General features: G+C 44.2%; 1 protein-coding gene across 1 annotated transcript in view; it reads left to right on the top strand.

Annotated features, from left to right (window-relative positions):
* The first annotated feature begins 19,129 nt into the window (after positions 1–19,129).
* Positions 19,130–20,030, top strand: part of cux2b (cut-like homeobox 2b) — a 463,358-nt gene continuing 462,457 nt past the window's right edge. Inside the window, 1 exon segment of the mRNA XM_041203041.1 lies at positions 19,130–19,192. Coding sequence (XP_041058975.1) covers positions 19,130–19,192 — 63 coding nt within the window.

Below are 20,030 nucleotides of genomic sequence, written 5' to 3'. Positions count from 1 at the left end.
TTGAGCAGGGACAAAAATCAATGGCTTCAGTCTTCCCATTATTTAATTGGAGGAATTCCTGCTGATCCAGTACAGGACATTGAATAAGCAGTTTGACAATTTAGCAACAATGGAGGAGTTCAGAGAAGTGTTGATGAGTTAGAGCTGGGTGTCATCAACGTACATGTGAAAACTAACACCATGTCTTCGGATGATGCTGCAAAGGGCAGCGTGTAGGTGAGAAATAGCAGGTGGCCATGGAGAGATCCTTAGGGGACACCAGAAGTAACAGTGCAGGAACAGGAAGAAGCCATTGTGAGTGATTCTCTGGCTACGATTAGATAGCTAAGAATGGAACTACCTGAGAGCAGTCCCATCCAGCTGGACAACGTTGGAGAGGCATTGGAGAAGGAGGGTGTGGTATCAAAGGCTGCAGACAGGTTGAGGAGGACAAGGAGGGAAAGTTTGTCTTTGTCACGGTCACATAGGCTGTCATTTGCAGCTCTAAGAGCCATTTCAGTACTGTGGTAGGGACAGAGATTTGATAGGCGGAATTCAAACATGGAGTCCAGGAAAGATGGGAACAATTTGGGAGGCGACAACACATTCAAGGACTTTGGAGAGGAAACGTTTGTGGGGGGGGGAGGCGATTGGAGATGGGATGGTCGATTTCAAGAAAGGAGGGTCAGAGGTTGGTTTTTTGAGGAGAGGGGCAATTACAGCAGATTTCAAGGCGAGAGAGAGAGAGAGACAACACCGGAAGAGAAAGAGCCGTTTATAATTTTGGCGAACATGTGGGCCAGAAGGGGAATCTGGCTGATCAGCAGTTTAGTAGGGAATATGTTAAGATTTCTCTGATTGGATTCAATATAATGAGCTGAATGGTCTACTTCACATGTAATTATACTGTGATCCTGTGAGGTCGGAAGTGAAGTCTTTACCTTAGTTTGATTTTGTTTTTATAGTGATTAGTTCAATTCCAGGACTCTAGTTCAGCTTATTTAATATTCCTATTACTGTAGAAATAATTAAAACAGAAGATTGTAAGTAATCTTATTGGGGGATCTGGTTTTCAATAGAGCAGGGCTTAAATTGTCCCCAGATTTGCACTAAGTGTGGTTGTGGGTGTGAAAAGGATTGTTTTAACCGCCGGCCGCAATGACAGGTTTTCACGCTGTATCATCCCATTCTCAGCACGTTCTGCCTCAGTAATAATCTATTCACAGGAAACTCTCTGGATTGCTGGCAGGATGGCCTCTGATTCGCCCGCCCCACCATCACCTCAGGCCTTCCCTGATCCCAGGCATCATATTTAAAGGGTGCCCTGCACAGAGCTAACTCTCTCTTAAGGCATCGGAAGCTACTGCAAAGTCATGGCTGTGAAAGGCAGGAAACATGCTGCCCCCCAAAGTTAGTGACATCTCCCTCGGGCACTTACTGGACACAGTGGAGGTCCCCACTGGGCGAAGACCAGCAAGCAAGGTCACCAATCCAGCATGGGAGGTGTTGGCAGCGGTGGTCAGCACCAACACCCTGCAAAAGAGGACAACCACCCAGTGCCGAAAGAGGATGAGTGATCTCCTCCGTTCCATCAGGGTAAATCACTCTTCTCATCACCCTCAACTCACACACTCATAAACCCATCAGACATCCACAGTGATCTCACTCACTGCCAGTTCAAGGGACATCACCATTTACTCTTTCACACACACCTTCATCTGCCGTGTGGATCTTGTCCTCATCCTGTCCATGGCACCATTCACCACCCACACACATGCCAGGCATCCTTCTTAACTGGCCTGGCACTGCCTTCCATGCTGGATTGGTGACCTTGCTGGTCTTTGCCTAGGGCGGGGGGTACAGGACATTCCTGCTTACACTCCATCTGTATTCATGCAGGACAAGCTGGCACACAACAAAAAGGAGAGTTCACAGACTGGTGGAGGAATGCCTGACACCAAGATCCTCGCAGGCTTTGAGAATAGAGCCATCCAGCTGGCTGCCGGGGATCTGGACCATTCCTGTGCTGACGGTGAGGTCAGCGCTGCTTTACCAAGTGAGGGTCCAGCAATGCAACATCCATCAGACAACCATGCAGTGAGTGTGTTCCGCAATCCCCTGCCATGCAATAATTATCTCTCTTTGCTTTCGCAGGCACATCTGGGAAGCAGCCGAGGGGGCCCACGAGCCAGGTCCTTGACTCAAGCCCGAAGACACCTCAGAAGAAGAATCTGACGACCCTAATTGAAGACCCGTCACAGCACTCACCCACACCCTCCACCAGCACAGAGACACATGCCTCGGTGAGACCAAGCTTTAGAGTAGCCTTGGGGTCACAATCTGGCAAGCACATCACACTGTCTGATCTATGGATTCCCAGGTTTCCGGCACTCGGAGGACTGCTGGAGGCCAGAAATCTGCTGAGACCAAGTCAAGTGGGGACCCTCTGGACTCGGTCATGCCTCAGTTGCTGGAGCTGCAAAGGCAAGCTCGGGAACATCAGGCAGGGACTCCTCAGATTGCAAGGAACGATGGAGGAGTCAATCTGCCTTCAGTATGAGGTGATAGTGCCGGCATGCCAACGCACTGAGTCAACACTGGCAGGATGGCGGCTGCCATGGAGACCTTGGTCCAGGACATTGGTCCTGCACTGCTGCGCGGCTGAACTCCATCATTGACGCTATAATTGGCCTCCAACAGTGTCAATGCGAGAGGGGTGCAGGGCTGCTCAATCTCACTCCAGCTTCCGTTTCTCCTCAAGAAGTTAGCCAGGAGCCTTTGGGCACCTATAGGGAGGAGGATCAGCAGGTGCACACTCCAGGGCCATCCACCCAGGCAACCCCAGGAGTGTCCGGCCCATTTGAATCCCCTCTTCCAGCCCCAGTTTCACAGGCCAGGGAGGGTGCCACTGCCGCACAGCAGGACCACAAAGCAGGCTGGGGCCCACCAAGTCTCTGCCCTCCAGAGCCCATCAAGGTCATCACAGACAGGGGGTAGCAGTCAGCAGGCTGCCTCCATCTCTGCTGTGGATGTCGGGGGAGCACCAAGAAGTAGCAGCAGGGTTAGGAAGGTTAAGAAGATGTAGTTGCACAGCCTGGGCACTGGTGTTAATCACTTGTACTTACTGTTTACTATTGTAAATAAACTCCCAAGAGTGTCTCCTTGCAAGATGAGGATGTCAGGACTGCCCTCACCGCATCTCGTCATCATCCTCCATGAATCTAGCAGCTATGAGGGCCTCCGGAGCACGCCTGCCTCGTCTGATCAGTGCGATGGCCTCATTGCCAGCATCCTCGCCTTCAAGGACCTCATCACCATCAACCCCTTCGATGTCCTCCTCATCGGAGGAGATGTGCAGCTCTGCCATCTCCTCCTCGGCCAGATCCTTCCCACATTGCAGTGCCAGGTTGTGGATCAAGCAGCAAGCGACGATGTGACACCCTCGGTGGACTGTATTGCAGTGTTCCACTGGCCCTGTCGAGGCAGCAGAACCTCATTTTCAAAATGTCTATCGTTTGCTCCACCAAAGTCCAGGTCGCGGCACAAGCCTCATTTTACTGTCACTCTGCTGCAGTCTGAGGCTGCCGCATGGGTGTCATCAGCCACGTCCTCTGCGGGTGGCCCTTGTCCCCAAGGAGTCAACCTGCAGCCTCTGTGGACCCTGGAAGATGCCAGGGATCTGACAAAAGCTAAGGATGTAGGAATCATGCGCAGACCTATATTGGGTACGTTTGTGGTGGTCACAGACCAGCTGAACATTCAGCAAGAGGAAACCCTTGTGGTTGATGTAGTTGACTACTTGTTGCCATGGAGATCTAAGTGCCGCATGAATGCAGTCAAGGGTACCCTGCACCTGTGGAAAACCAGAGATTGCAGCAAATCCCAGCGCTCCTGTTTCCTGGCTTTCCTGTTCCTGGGTAAAATGCACAAAGTTCTGTGCCTTCATGAAGATGGCATCTGTGATCTTCTGTACACGCTTGTGAGTGGAGGCTTGCGCGATCCCGCACAGGTCACCTGTGGAGCCCTGGAAGGAGCCACTGGTGTAAAAATTGAGCATCACAGTCACTTGCACCACCACTGGCAGTGGATGCCCTCCATGTCCCTGTGGCACCAAATCCTGCAGCAGGTGATGTATGTGACCGATCAGTTCCCTAGATACTGCACAGCTTTCGGCGACACTGGTTCTCAGTCGTCTGCAGGAATGACAGGCGCTGTCTATAGACCCTGGTTCTAGTGAGGTGCCTACGAGCAACAGCTCAATGGATCTTCAGCCGCATGCGCACAGGCCCTGCCGCCCCTTGATCTTGAGGGAGGTGCTCCTCCCTTTGCTGAGCCAGATGCCTCCATCACTCTTTTCCTCTTCTCTGCTCCCTGTAAGCCATGAGGCATCCCGCTTAATCACCAGGCTCCATGATCCTGACATTCTACTGCAGGATCAAAGACAGAGACACAAAGGTTAGCATATGTGTCTTAAAAACCTCTCTAAGTTAAATCTGAAGGCCCCTTCATGCATCAGGAGAGTGCTGGCCACCACTTGGATGGCCAATATGTAGTGTTCTCATTGACTGTCTGAAGCCCCACCCACCTCCACCCCACTCCACTTGACCAATTGGCAGCAGCTTCGGCCGCTGGACTGCTTGCTGTGCTCTCAGCTCAGGCACAGACATTCTCCTAACCCGCACTGCAAGGCTGTTAGTTTGAACCATGATGGATACTGGTCCAAACATTAATAAAGACATTGCAAGGGGCTCTGAGCACCTCCACCAGTGACTGCGCTATGGCCAACTTTCGCAAGGGCTTCTCTAGTTGGCCAATTGCTCTGCTGCCCCCTAAAACACACACTAATTTGCGGTTTACACCGAAGGGGTGAAAAATTCTGGAGCATTTGGTGGCACTTTCATGCTTTTGCATTGCTTGAGTGGACAGAAAAGCTTCAGAGGCCCAACTCCAAGCCTGTCAATGGAGCTGCAGCTGCCGAAGAATGCTCACTACTGACAAGCTTTTCATAGTGCGCGGCTGCTTCCCTCACCTCCCTTCCCCCAGCATGTGCTTGAGTACTTCCTTCAGTCTGTGTTGCCTAGCACTGCACCACACCGCACCCCCCCCCCCCCCACCACCACCCCTGGCCTGACCCACACTGGAGCCCTTGCCCCAGCACTGCACTGAAAGCCAGCCAGGAAAAAGCGACTTGCCTGTTCCCGCCATGAATGTGCAGCACCTCTTCCTTGATGTCTTACGAGCGATGCTCACGAGCATTGCACAGGGTTGTGTGCACTCACCTCCGAGCTCCGCTTGAAGTTCAGGTTGCCAGGTGCACGTCGCTTATGTACAGTTGTGAAACACACCGGTGCGTTGCCTGGATGATCCAGTGTTGAGGGATGATTCTGGTGAGCAGGGCTTATAATCAGATGCTAAAGTATTGAAATTAGGTTCCCGACATGCAGCAGTAGCAGCAGACATGGCCTGCCATTGACAGGTGGAGCGGACGATTGCAAACTGGTTTCAGGGCAGCGTGCATCCGATTTTTGACCTTCTTGCCATATTGTACCCCAGCCCATTGTGACGCCCAACGCCAACGGGATCGGAAAATTCCAGCCTTAGTTGTAGCTTGGTTTCCTGAAGTGGATACGTGTTTGTGTGTGTTGATGTCCTGCTGTCTGTATTATTTGTATAGAAGAATATTATCATCAGCTATTGGTGTCTGGATGTTTTGACATTAGATCGATGTTGACTTCAGCATCATTTGCTTCCATATAGCCTTAGGGGGAATTATTGTGCATCTTGGAAATTGCTTTTGCCATCATTTGCCATCACATACTTTTCTTCGTTTTCTTCAGTTATGTCTTCATTTTGGATAACATTGCTCTGTTACCCCACTGCTCCCAGAAATATGGAGCCATGTTGTTAGTCAAACTGAATAGAGTACCAGTGATCGCCCAGCTATCTTAAATCATAAGCAATTTGTAATTGTTATTTTCAGCCAATTCATCAGTTGCTCTACTTTGTTTCCTTTTTCCTGCCTTGAGCTAATTATTTCTCATCCGTTTTTTTTGTATAACTTTTAGCTTTGTCACGTACATTGTCAGTAACAATGGAGTAGACTGTTGTTTGAAACGCCTGTCGTGTCTGTGAATATTCCTGTGAGACACCAGACGCATATCTGCGCTGCCCTTTGTTCTAAGTAGAGGGAAAAGCAAGGGTTGTATTTATTCACCACGTGAAATGTCTTTTCGTTGTCTTCTTTCGTGTAGTGTTATCACTGTTTTTTGTTTCTCAAATGGTTTCTTGTAATTGTTGAATTGGTTACAGTGGATGGCTGCACAGTCCAAAGTGAATTTCACATCCTACGACTAAATATATATTTTTATTCTTGCTGTCACTCTTGTTCAATGCTATCATTTCTTGTTTCTGTTGTGTTCCTAAAATTTCAATGCAAGTTCAATGCTGTGATGTCCTGTGTTTCTATATTCACTGATGTTTTGCTTTGTAAAATTTCTGTATCTATTATAGTTAATCATCTGTGTAATTATCCTCATTCATGTTGTTTATCAATTCTGCTAAACATTTTTCTTCTATTGGGTGGGGGGGAGGGGGGGGGGTGGTGGTGGGGGGGGGGGAACTGTCTCAGGCTGCATATGACCCAAAATACAGAAGATGGACATCCTGCCCCCACATTTCTGTCAAGATTGTTCCAAACTAGGTGGTGAGTGGAATGTATTGGCATCATAGGTGATGAGTTTCCTTTCTTACCCTCCGTGGGGAGTGATTAGTTTCTATTCCCTGTAGCATCTTGGCTGAAATAAGCAATTCATACAAGGAAGAAGGGATTGAGCCTCAGTCTTACCACCTTTTAACCCTATATGAACACCACAGTGTGTTGTGCTCCTCCCTAAAATTCAATTTCAAATTCTTCACACAGCCCTTGCACTTTAAATGATTTTTCCCCCAGGACCTCAAAACTGTGGAACTCTTTGCTAATGTAATCTTCCTCTTACAATTTTCAACCTTTTAAAATCCCAGCTTGGTATCAACTATTCACTACTTCTGGATTTACCTCATCATCTCTTCTATTCTTTTTAAAGCAGTGTCCTGTGTTAACTTGGGGCTTTAGCTCTTCAGCTTAGTTACTCAGTAAAAAACACAATCTCCAGGCTGCCATCTATTTCTGTAATTAAGTAAAAAAAAGTCAATTAGTTTAATTAATAACATTCTGTTCCCATGGAATATTAGTATGTGAGATAGTAAGTGTAATGTTGTATATTGTGCCTTCGTGTTGACTTTTTGGTCACAGTTGGGTCAGTGAGAACGGACATAGGGTTACTTTTCATTCTTTCAATATACTTACCTCCTCCAGAAAGCCCTGGTCCATTGAACACACATGATAGTGAAAGGTGAGATATTCAACGGAGGGCCTTAGTAAGGAAAACTTCATGTTGCCTTCATGTCACACCGGCCTGCACAAGGCTGGCAGTTATTACTGTATTAACAGAATACAGTTTCCCAGGGTTACCTGACCACAGAATTTCTCTGCCCTCCATCAGGCCATGGACTCTTCCCATGTCACCTGCTAACTGGATTCTCTTCAACCATCACCAGCCCCTCTCTCCATCTTCAAGCCGGATGTCCTCAACAGCCATTGGTCTTGGATTCTTTTGATCACCACAGGCTTTCTAATCTTGTTCAACTTCCATAATGCACTTTAGAATGGGCTGGCATACCCATTGGGACTTTATTTTTATTATTATTTTTATTATTATTATTGGCTACTTTGGCTGGTGCTCCAAAACTGGGCTTTCCCATCTCCCCTCCCATTTTGATCTCCTCTTGTCTCATTGTCTATTTTATCCCTGTTATTTTTTACTCCCCATTTTACTTCATCCACCATAGCTCTTCTAAAGCAGCCATTCACATGACCTCATTCCCTTTTTTAGGAATAAAGCCTGTCCATTTCTCTCTCTGAAAACAAACTAATCCAATCCCATTGCTGCTTCTGTCTTCAATTGTATGTCCCTATGACCATTTTCTCAGATTCTCTATTGCCATTTTGTCTTTCAAAATACTTGCTCCCTTACAAACAAAGCTATCATTACTTGACACTTCTGGATGTTGATGGACTCAAATAGGATGGAGGCTGGTTAGCTCAGATGCCTAGAGCGCGATTCGGATTAACATCAGCAGCACATGTTTGATTCCTGTTCCAGTTGAGATAGACATGGGGCATGTCTCCTCACCTTGCCCTGGAGAGAGGAAAGCAATGACAAACCACCACTGACAAAACTGCCAAGAAAAACAGCTCAACATGAAGCATTGGCAGAGAATGAGCCAAGGACCTGCCTTTGGACAGAGCACACATGAAGGAAGGAATGTGCAGGACCTTACTGAAACTTGACTCTTTCCACCTTACAGAGGCTGCCCTTTCCAATAATTTATTTCACTAGGACATTTGCCATCACTGGATCTCCACAGATGCGACCTGGCCGGCTACATATTTCCAGCATTTTCGGTTTTTTATTTCAGGTTTCCAGCATCTGCAGTATTTTGCTTTAGTATTCGCCATGAACAACACCAGGTGCCATCTTTACTGCTTCACCTTTGAGTCCCTCACCATTTAACCACATTCTTAGCTTCTTCAATATCTTTTAAAAGGGACACAACGTAGAATCAAAGGCCTGTGCTACAAGGACACCTGAAAGAACTCTGGCACAATATTTCATGCACAAAATCTGAACTCTTTAACTAGTGATGGTAAGTGGAGAAAACAAAGTCACCCCTGTCACCTTTCTTACAGTGTACAGTAAATTAAAATGCTGTACACGTTGCATCCCCAAGGAATTATGTTAATCATAACCACACATACCAGCCCCTGTCCAATCCAGTCATATAATGGCTCTTCAAACAGCATTTCTGGTTTTTGGCTGACTTCCATGTCAAAAAGTTTATCATTTTCTGCTACTGCATATTAAAGATTGTAATAAATTAAAGAAGAGTCTTAGAGTGCTGTCAAAAAAAGTAGTAAGCCTGAAGATTGGGAGGATTTTAGAAATCAGCAAGGTATGACCAAGAAACTGATGACAAGAGAAAATAGAATATGGGAATGAAGTAGCAAGAAATATAAAACAGATTGTGGAAGCTTCTACATGTTTGTAACAATGAAGATATGAGCAAAAATTACTATGGGTCCCCCAGAGAGAGAGAGGGAGAGAAAGGAGAAATTATAATTGGGAATAAAGAAATAGCAGAAAGATTAAAGAAATATTTTGCAGCTTTCTTCACTGCAGAAGGCTAAAAGTGGTACCTGAAACACTGGAGAACCTGGGTATAATGAGTGTGAAGAGCTTAAAGTAATGAGTATTAAAAAAATACCTACTGGAGAAGTTAAAGGGACCAACCCGCACTGCAAGGCTGTACTGTTAGCTTGAACCACGGGGGAGACTGGTCCAAACCAGGATACTGACAAGGGGCTGTGAGCACCTCCAGCAGTGACTGCTCCATGGCCAACTTTAGCAAGGAGATTGTACAAAATGTGCAGTCATCCAACTGTTCAGCTGTCCACTGAAATGCTTATGACTTTGCAGCCTGTGCTAGGGGGTTGAGGTGGTTGTGGGGTGGGGGGGAGCTTTGGAGCACTTGGTGGCACTTTAATGCCTCTGCATTGCTTGAGTGGGCAGATAAGCTAGAAGCCTGACTCCAATCATATCAATGTGGCTGCGTCTGAACTGTCTGAGTTGCAGAGGAATGGTCACTTTAATGGTCACCTAATGTGTGGCCACTTCCCTCGCCCACCCTACCCATCACCCCGGACGCTTGTGTGCTATATTCAATAGCAGGCCCTTGTCCTCCCCCTCACAAGTCATCTCAACGGCAGGGCTGCTCTTCACCCCAACCCCCCCCAGCGCCCCTCAAGCTTGAAATCCAACAAGTCTAGGCAAGTGCTGCACAATGCTACTGTGTACTCACCTCTGAATTCCCTTCAGAGTGCAGCCTGCCAAGTGCACGCTGCTTACATGCTGTTGTGAAACACACCGGAGTACTTTCCCGCTGACGTGGACAGACGATCCAGCATCGGGGGATGATTCCAGTGGGCTGGCCTGTTGATGAAAAGCTGATGTATTACAATGAGCTTCCCGATGTCTGAGGAGGGAAACACAGCCTGCTATCAGCGGCTGAGAGGGTGATTATGAACTACTTTCAAGCAGTCTTAAGAACGAACGTGCCATATTTTCCGCTCACACCACCCGATGCTGGCAGGGATGGAAAATTCCGCTCCATGTTTCACTGGCTCCTGATGGGAGAGATTCCTCTGGGTCAATGGACAACACATGTGCCTTTGTCTGCAGATGTGTTGCCCAAAAATTAAAGTGGCAGCTGTGGGGGTTACAGTCTAGGGGCTGGACAGTATGTAAGAAGCTGTCCCTCAACTTGAGCCTCTTTGTTGCTGGCTCTTTCTGGAAGACAGGATGATGAGGATCACTGGCCCGCTTTGTTTGTTCGATTCTTGATGCAACTTGCCTCCTTAAGATGGGTGGAGCAACAGGTATAGATTGTTTAGTTTAATAGGTTTCAGCCAGCCAATAATAGCTCTGCAGGCTGCTTTGAAAATGGAATCCAACTTCTTGACATGCGGAGAGCATTCCCAGTGTGGACTACAATGCTGTACTCAACTTTCAGCATCTAGACGATATTTGTTTTTAAATAGAGTCCATGTTGTGATTCAAGTACTTCTTTATAACAAGCTAATATAATAGAAAAGGGGGATTTTCATGGAAAAATAAAGCACTGCACTTTATTGGCCTTTACTCAGTGTTATATGGAGCGAAATAGTACATATGATTGGCTGAGGAATTGTGCTGTGTAAGGACAATAGTTTTATTGCTCACTAATTGACAACAGTGAACAATAGTTTACTATTAATGATGTCGACAGGCAATAGACCAGAAACTCAATGGTCTATGATGTCAACGCAGCACAACTGGCAAGAAATAAATATGCTTATCTCTAACTAATCTATGTTTAAGAATGACATTACAAGCACACTTTCCTGGCAATTTATTCTGCATCTTCCCTTGTCAGTTATTTCATTAAAAAAAAATTCCTGTGCCACACACCAAACCTTGCCTGAGAGGACATGTAAACACCTTGCTCCCTCCCGATACTATTCTGAATCAGGAGATGCGTGGAGCACTTTCACAAGAGACTTTTATTTTTAATTTCTTGCAATTTACTCCCTCCGCAAACTTGAGCTATCCAAAACTCTGCTGCCCATGTCCTGACTCACACCAAGTCCCATTCTCTCATCACCCATCTTCTTGCTGACCTACACTGACTCCTAGTTAAGCAACTTCAATTTTGAAACACTCATCCTTGTATTCAAATCCTCACTGGCCTCATCATCTCCTTTCTCTGTAATCTTTCTAGCCCTACAACCTTTTAAAAATCCGCACTTCTCAATTCTGTCCTTTTGATCTTAATCACTCCACCATTGCCAGCTGTGCTTTCAGCTGCCAACGCCCTAGGCGCTGGAAACTGCTTCCTAAAACTCTCTGCCTTCCTTCCGCTGTTTCCTCATTTAAGATACTCCTTAAAACCTACCGCTTTTACTAAATTATTGTTCATCTCCCCAATATTTCCTCACCTGCCTCAGTTTTGCTGTGTTTGATAATACTCCTGTGAAGCACCTTGGGATGGTTTATTATGCTGGTAGACTTCACCTTGTTGGCACATTTCTGTAATTAATAAGGTTTAAATTATCAAATTGTACTGTACTTAAGCTAAGTGATGAAAAGTCTTAATTTGTATGTATTATTGGGACAATTTGTGAATTTTGGGCTATGTTGTTCAGAAAATCTGAAAGCTGACATCTCTTTAAGTGCCAAAAACTGTGATGTAGCTTTAAGAAAAAATTTGTGGGTCCTTCGGAATTGAACTGAAGTTATAACTAAGATACATTTGGGCTCCAGCGAGTCTAGCTTAGATGTAAAGAGAAGCCAAAGCTGGAAATCTGATTGGTCAAGAAGGTGACCTGAAGCCAAGATATTCCAGGACCTCCAGTTAGAAGATACAAGTTATAGTTTAGATTGTTGTGGGGAAGCAGGGAACACTCTTCTCATAGGTCAAAAGATGCAAATATTGGATTAGAAATCGTTAGTTGTGTTGATCCAGGTGCACATACTTTGGCTAAATGTTGCAAACCTCCAAAAAGGGTATAAAAATAGGTGTACATCAGTGAGGTCTTTGCACTTGCCAAGGGTTCGCATTTGTCACAGGAAATGCTGGGGGGCATTTGTTGGGAGAGAGAGAGAGTTAGGAGTAGGGCACTTGCTAGGAAGTTAGTATTTGTGTAGGACTTTGCCAGTCGATGGGTATTTGTCATGGGCTGAGGAGTTGCTGTAAGAATCCAATATTAGGCTTACTTAGTGACTTAGTGTCAGAGGTCTGAGCATTGCCACAAGAATCCAGTGTTAGAGATTAGTGGATCTAGTATAGACAGAATTGCCAGGGCTAAAGTAATTGCCTTAAGAAAGAGTGAATAGAAGATGTATAACCGGTTAGCTGCTGAGGAATTGTCCAGTCAGTTAAAGTCTGGCTTGGGAGAATCAGTACAGTGTCATGGTCTTTGTTAGGAAGCTATTTCCACCAGAGAAAGAGAGCGAGAAAACATTTAGCAGGCAACTGTGAAATGTGTAGAACAAAAACAGAAATACCTGGAAAAACTCAGCAGGTCTGGCAGCATCGGCGGAGAAGAACAAAGTTGACGTTTTGAGTCCTCATGACCCTTCAACAGAACTAAGTAAAAATAGGAGAGGGGTGAAATATAAGCTGGTTTAAGGTGGGTGGTTGGGGGAGAGAAGTGGGGGGGGGTTAGTTGTAGGGACAAGCAAGCAGTGATAGGAGCAGATAATCAAAAGATGTCACAGACAAAAGAACAAAGAGGTGTTGAAGGTGGTGATATTATCTATAAGGATGTGCTAATTAAGAATGGATAGCAGGGACGCGCAAAGTACAGATAGCTCTAGTGGGGGTGAGGTGAAATAAGACTAAAAGGGCATAAAAGGTATAGATTTAAAAATAATGGAAATAGTTGGGAAAAGAAAATCTATATAAATTATTGGAAAAAACGAAAGGGAGGGGGAAGAAACGGAAAGGGGGTGGGGATGGAGGAGGGAAATATGTAGCTTCTGCAGTTAAGGAGGACTGGAAGCTGTTGGTTGGATAAGGATGCACTAGAGTTGAAATCTTAAAGTTGCAAAGGGATTTGTGTGTCTGTTAGAGTTAAGTTGGCTAATCTAAAATCCCGAAGAACATCGTGAGTCAAGAGACCAAGAAGGGAAGACCTCAGAAGTCCCAAAATCCATGGGAAAGACAGACTGACAAGCGTTGAACTTGTGTATCATGCCAAGCCTTGATGTATCAATTTTTATTGTCCAATAAAGTTCGTTAGTTTGCATTCTAAATTAGTGATTGTCCTTTTCGGCAATATGATTATTCCTTGACAAGAATTTTCTTACTCTGGAATTTATTATCGAGTCCAAATCTCTACAATGCTAAAGGCATTAACACAAGCTGCTGTTCATGTTTTTGTTTGCTGGGAGCATTTGGTTTCTGTACTTTATCTACTCCCAATAACATTAATGAATCTTGGTGTGCACAAAATCACTGTACAAAACCATACTCTACCACTGTGTACCACAGTGTACTACAGCTCCAATGTGCTGTGACTTCATGCTCTCTTCTTTCATTAATCATTACTCCATTAATTGTTTTTCTGCCCCTCATGTTAGAACATTGGTACAAACTATGACCTCATTCCTTAATGTATCACAGATTTTTAACTCTTAGGTATTTTACATGAACTAATCTTCTATTGATTTATTGTATATATTTGATATTTATACAATAAATGAGTATGTGCATAAGTTGTCTGGCTAATTAAAATGCTTCATCCAAAGTTCAATTTTTAAAAACATTCTCCCTTTCCTAGGCATCTTACCCTGGATGAAAGGCTATACAAGCAGCTTGCTCTCTCATGCAACTCTAAAACTGGTTGCTAAGATTCTAATTGTAAGAGACAGGCTTGGGCTCATTGACTTGCACATTTCTGAACAGAAAACAGTTTTTCTCACTCTGAGGAATGTCTTGGCTTTAACTCTTGTCACTTCTCACTGATGACCTAATTGAGATGGGGAACATGTTGACAGGCAACCATACACATCTGGTAACATGGTACAAATTGTATGCCAAAATTCAAACTACCACATGTTGTACAAGTGCAATGAACCATGCAATTACCTCCATTCACTTAGAGAATTTGTTACTGATTGTCACTTCTTGGGAAATCCAAATATATTGCTCCTTGTTAAAAATAGCATCTGTCATCTTTGCTCTTAACCGACAAATTAAACTGACGACTTTGAGACCTGTAGTGCCGCCAATAAATTTAATTTATTTCACTGTCCTAGAGCTTCAGATACAACTAGCAATATGTCTTGTGGAATTGACTTCGTTTATGTGGATGTTACCGAAAAGGCTTAGAACCATTATAAACATAATAGTTGCTTTTACACGTTGCTGTAGCCAAGGTGAGGATGTCCGTGGAGATTTTTTTGTTTGGTTATTTCACAATAAGTGGCAGCACTGAAACTCAACAGGTCAGGCATAAATGTTCGGTTGAGTGTAATATTCTCTCTACAGTGAGGTAACAATGAGCTATACTTAGCTCTGAGGGGAAAAATGCCAATTTAAAATCATAATTTACAACCTGCACACACATTTGTGGGGATATGCAGTTTTTTTGTGATTCTCCAGCATACCGTTTCATTCATACTGACAAAACATAAGAGCATATCATGGCACATTTACAATATTGACCTTCCAATGTTTCTCAAGCAGTTAGTAAGATAATGTGTAAAAAAAACAATGTACTGACAGGAATAAATTATAGCACATCTATAGTGAGTAACAGCGAAAATCACAGAGTTTATATTATACAAGCTATGAGGGGAAAGAAAATGCATTGCATGGAGGAATTTTCATGGACATGTTACCCTATGTCAATCCCCATTGCTGTTACATTTAAATGTATAACTGGTATCTAAAGACAAAGTGCAGTGTGGAACAGCTTGTGGCTCATTAAATATGAGCACATATTAGTTGATTAATTCAGGAGGAAGAGGTCATAAGATGTTGGAAGCGGTGATGTTGGAGTAGTGTTGCAGAACTTCTGGTATGTGGCATATTAGATATATATGCTATAATTTGGAAAAACATTCTAGAACAATGTGCCTCGATTCATAAACTTCATGGGACCCCACCCTTCAAAATGTTTTAACATTATCTGCCTTTGGGGAAAAAGAACTCAATTATCCCTCCCAAACAGTGCAATTAAGTAAGGCATTGCTCTATTTAAAAAATAACGAGTCTTGACAAGTTTCCAGATTGTAAACCATGATGGGAGCGGGCTCCCAAATTTTGAGCACCGAATGTATTTAACATTTTGTTTATCTGCTCTAATTTCTAATTTTATCTGGTGCTAAATGCACAACGCCTGCAATTTTAAAAAGACATTGTGACCAAACTAATGCTGAAATGTGATAAATGTTCACTGTAATGTCTACAAGTCTGCAGACAACCAAAATATGGGGAGGGAAAGGAAAAAATATGTTTCCCACCTCCACATTATGTTGTTCACCTTGATTGTTTCCAGCATCCCTTCCCGCATTGAAGGTAAAGCTAGTACTATCTTTTCTCCTTTCAAATTTGACATGTGGTATAGCCAGGGTCAATACGTCTTCTTGTTGGATGGCTCATTTTTCAGGGTGCAGGGCATTTCAATATTTAAGGCCAGTACCAATGCCACTTACAACAGAGCTGGGGAACCCATCTGAGCTGGGGAGGAATATTGCTGCAGCCTGTTGTTATAGAATAAGTGGGTCTGCAGTCCCTTCACAACAATTGCTTTCTTTGAACTGCCCTCCAATGTTGCCTGCAGGTAATATGATTGATAGTGCTGCTGCCTTTTAAAATTTAAATCCGCCAAGGCGTTTAGTAGCACTGGACACACAATTATCCTCTACACTCAGTGTTGCTAGGTCACACATTATGCATGTACTATCCACATGCAGAATTTTTGGCAGATGCGAAAAGGAGTGGAGAAAGGTGTAACCAGACAGAAGTTGTAAGCAAGCGAGAAGGTTTAGCCCTGACGAAATGTAACAAAGGGGAAAATGCAAAAGGATTGGCGTAGCTGTTAAAACTGCTTAAAATTATAATAATAAATTTATTTCAGGGTACGTGGATGAATAATATTAGCCTTCTGAGTCAAAGTACCTGTGAGTTATTTGATTATGAGGGTTACAGCATGGATTGATGAAATCACCATCTCTCCCTGCATCAAACAAGATTTTTCACTTGTCCCTTAGGTGTAAAACTAATGGTACAGGTTGGCTGGCCATTATAGCAAACCAATAAATTCTACTTCCAATGAAAATTGACTATTTCCTATAATAGGTGCTAAGCCTTGATGCTTGCACAGCAAGTTGAAAATCCACTGCCAGAACTTTTTTTCCAATATGTTGTCGATCGAGCTGATATTTGTTCTATCCTGCTGCTAATGCTTGTAGCCACTCCTGCCAGGAGACCTGTGGTCATGGTTCATGTGTCACATTCATCTGTTTCACGCCATCCTCACACTCCACTGTAGCTTGTGGACAGCCACTCTGTGATGTCCATCCTCCAACTATGCCTAGGTTGATCCCTCTTTCTGCTGCCCTCCACTTTGCCCTCTGGAAATGATCTCTCTAGTTTTCCAGCATTGATCAAATGTTCTATCCCGTCATGTGCAATTGTGTAAGCTGTTGCTGACTCAGTCAGTGGTCATTCATTCTGAAAAAGAGGCAAAAATGCCAGCAGAGGAATGTACATAGGCCTGAGATTGACTATACAGCCGAAAGGCATTCGGGCCTCAATTGCATAAATATACACACTGAACCCTAAAAAAAAAGTGCTAGTGTTAGATTTAGAGTTCAGCTCTGATCTAAACGAAGGATGTCTTTTTGAGACATTATTGAACTGGAGAGTTCACTTTGGGGACGGGGGATAGACTATAATAGATTCACCCAGGGACAAATCTGTAACTGGGGTGATTGGATTGCACGGGTTTATTCGCTATTATAAGCACCAGTCACTACCCCTGCAACGTCGCTTTCAGTATCTGCCCACGTGAAGCAGACTGTAGAGCAAGAGTATTTTAATGCAGTAGTTATCAGCCCCGGCAAAAGATGGAAATTTAATTTGCTTACTTTACATGTTTGAAATTGCATGGAGTGATTTTCTTTCCCCAACGTTGGCTGCAACTGGTCAAAATGTACAAAAAAACCCCCCCGGATCCTGTCAATAGGATATTGATGGAACTGTTTATTAAAATGATAGTTTTTACTGTCAATAAAAATTTATGAAGTCTCGCAGTGTAAAGTGATGAACTCTGAACATATCTTTCAAGGCACTCGTGACTGGCCTCAAAAATTGATCAAAATATTTTAGCTACATTAAAAATGCATCACATATAAAGTAGAATGCTGTACTAAAACGAAGCAGGTCACGCCAAATGCAAATTGAAAAATGTTCCATCGAAGCATATGTGACTTTTCCCCATGAATGCTTATGCTAGAAAAGTGAGGGAGAGTGCAACTTTAAATTTAGCACCTGCACTGCGCCCTTCCTGCCCACAACCTTTATTCGATAGACGAATCGCTCCAGTATGAAGAAGCAATCAAGTTCCCGCATATACAAAGTCGATACACTGAAAACTAACATTGTAGCTGCTCCCATCAGTTCAATACTCGTGCAGCTCTGCACTCAATCTTTGTATAGGCAGCCGGAACTTACTGGATGCAAGAAATGCGCCGTAAATTTACCACAAATAATTGGGAGTCAAAGTGACTCTTCAACATCCTGTGAGAGCTGAGCGAGCCGCCGTGTGTGGGTGGCCCACACCATAACACCGGCTACAGATAAAAATCGGTCGCGCAACAGAAGACAATTTGCAGCTGGAATTTGTAACCTTTCATGTCGCCGCAGTTGCATCAAAGTAGGACGAAAGGAATTGAACACACCAGTAAAGATCAGGATCTGGATGTTTCTTTATTTTCCTAGGGTTTTATTGCGTTGGGTTTCTGAGAGAGAGAGAGAAAAAAAATGGTTAATAAAGCAGACAACAAACTTAATCAAACTCGGGAAGTCACTCCCCGGGGGGTGGGGGCAGGAGGCTGAAAGTTGCAAAAAGCCATCTGGTATTTTGGATCCTGAGAGCTGGACTCCTTCTGGTTACTGTCTTAGGCTTTTTTTAAACACTCGTTAGAGGTGTGAGGAAGTTACCCCGCTGCAATAAAATCGTCCCCCATTCGCCCAAATAGTGCGGGTTATTTAAACAGTGCACTTAATTAAATCCTTACTCAGGACTTAGTCACAAGGAGCCTATCGCCGTTTTGAGAAACACGTCTCTGAAAGTGCAGTGTTAAAGACTGCGGGAAAGTGATACTACAGGATTCGCCCAAAAGTGGTCTATAAACAACGCCCCCCCCCACAAAAAAAAGTTGTATCATTTTATAATTTAACCCATTAAAGCGCGATTCCACAGTCTGTATATATCTACAGGCAGAAAATTAGGAATGAAAAGTGACATCTCGGAAAATCGCATCGGATATATACACATAGTATTTACAATGGATAACCTCCTGTGCGATATTGGTAAAGATGCTGTAATTTGCTCCAAGACTTTATATGACCCGCCCACCTTGCTAATTGTTCACTTTGCCGCTGATAATCTGATCAAAATCAAGTGCGTTCTCCGCTCGGCGGAAAATTGAAGTGAAGTTCAACAATAACAAACACACACACAAAAAAGGAAGACTTTACCCTCCCACCCCCCTCTCTCCCCCCCCCCCCCCTCTATCACCGGGGGAAAAAAAATCCCAAATCACCTAAAGAGCCTGGATCGGCGGCGCGGCTGCAGCCCCTGAGTTCTCCGCTTTGTTTTTTTTTAGTTGCCTGTCTGTGTATTTCTTTTAAGTGGCCAGTTGAGGCGGGAATCCAGGCCGGATATTTAGAGGAGCCGAAGGAAAAATAAAGAGAAAATATCGCTTCAATATCCCCCAAGATGGCCGCCAATGTGGGATCGATGTTTCAATATTGGAAGAAATTTGATCTACGGCGGCTGCAGGTTAGTGACAAACCTCCACCTTTCCCCGGAATATGAAAGGGAAAAGTGGCTCCGGCTCGGGCAAGGGGCTGAATCCGGCTTTTGGCGGCACTTGGCGAGAGGAAATCCACAGCTTTCCCGATTGATACGTATTAGAAATTGATCCCTGCCTTTGTTCAGTTCAATCATCGATCAACAGCGCAACTAACATGGTGCCGCGCACCGCCAGAGTCCCCAATTGTACCGGGCACTGTACAGGAGGCTCCCCCTCCCCACACACACACACACACACACACACAACCCAAAAAAAGTACAAGTCATTAATGCAGTTTAGCGGGGCGCTGTGAGTTTATTATGTTTAGGGAAATAGCTTTGTTTTTTTTTAAACATATAGGGATGGAAACAGAGAGGAGAGGGCGATACATTAGATTGTGGAAATTAGCCTCGCCACATCGCTTGGCTTTTGCTGGGCACAGCCTCGCTTGTATATGTTTATACATAATATATATATATATTTTTTGACTGTTAAGCTGCGGCTTTTTTTGGGGGAACGCAAGATCGGCGTTTCTAACTGTATTCCTAAGATGTTTATTAACTTTTTTCTTTTTCTTTCTGCCTCGCACTTGAGGGTTTTACTGATGTGTCAGCCAGTAATGTTGGACCGGACTTTTATTTCTAAAACGGGTCAAACGGCCATTCGCTTTAATCTCAACTTCTGCGGCGGATTAATTAGATAAGTTTCTTGCCGCGACCAAACAGTTATTTTTTTTTTCGGCTTGGACTGGAATTGCCAAGAGGAAATTGACCGGGAGATGAAATGATCTTTTTATTAAAACGCTGCGCGTGTAGTGATCACTAA

The sequence above is a fragment of the Carcharodon carcharias genome, chromosome 13 (genome assembly GCF_017639515.1).
Source record: "Carcharodon carcharias isolate sCarCar2 chromosome 13, sCarCar2.pri, whole genome shotgun sequence".
NCBI lineage: Eukaryota > Metazoa > Chordata > Chondrichthyes > Lamniformes > Lamnidae > Carcharodon > Carcharodon carcharias.
The sequence above is the reverse complement of the archived record's forward strand: the minus strand, read 5'-3'. Positions and strand labels throughout refer to the sequence as shown.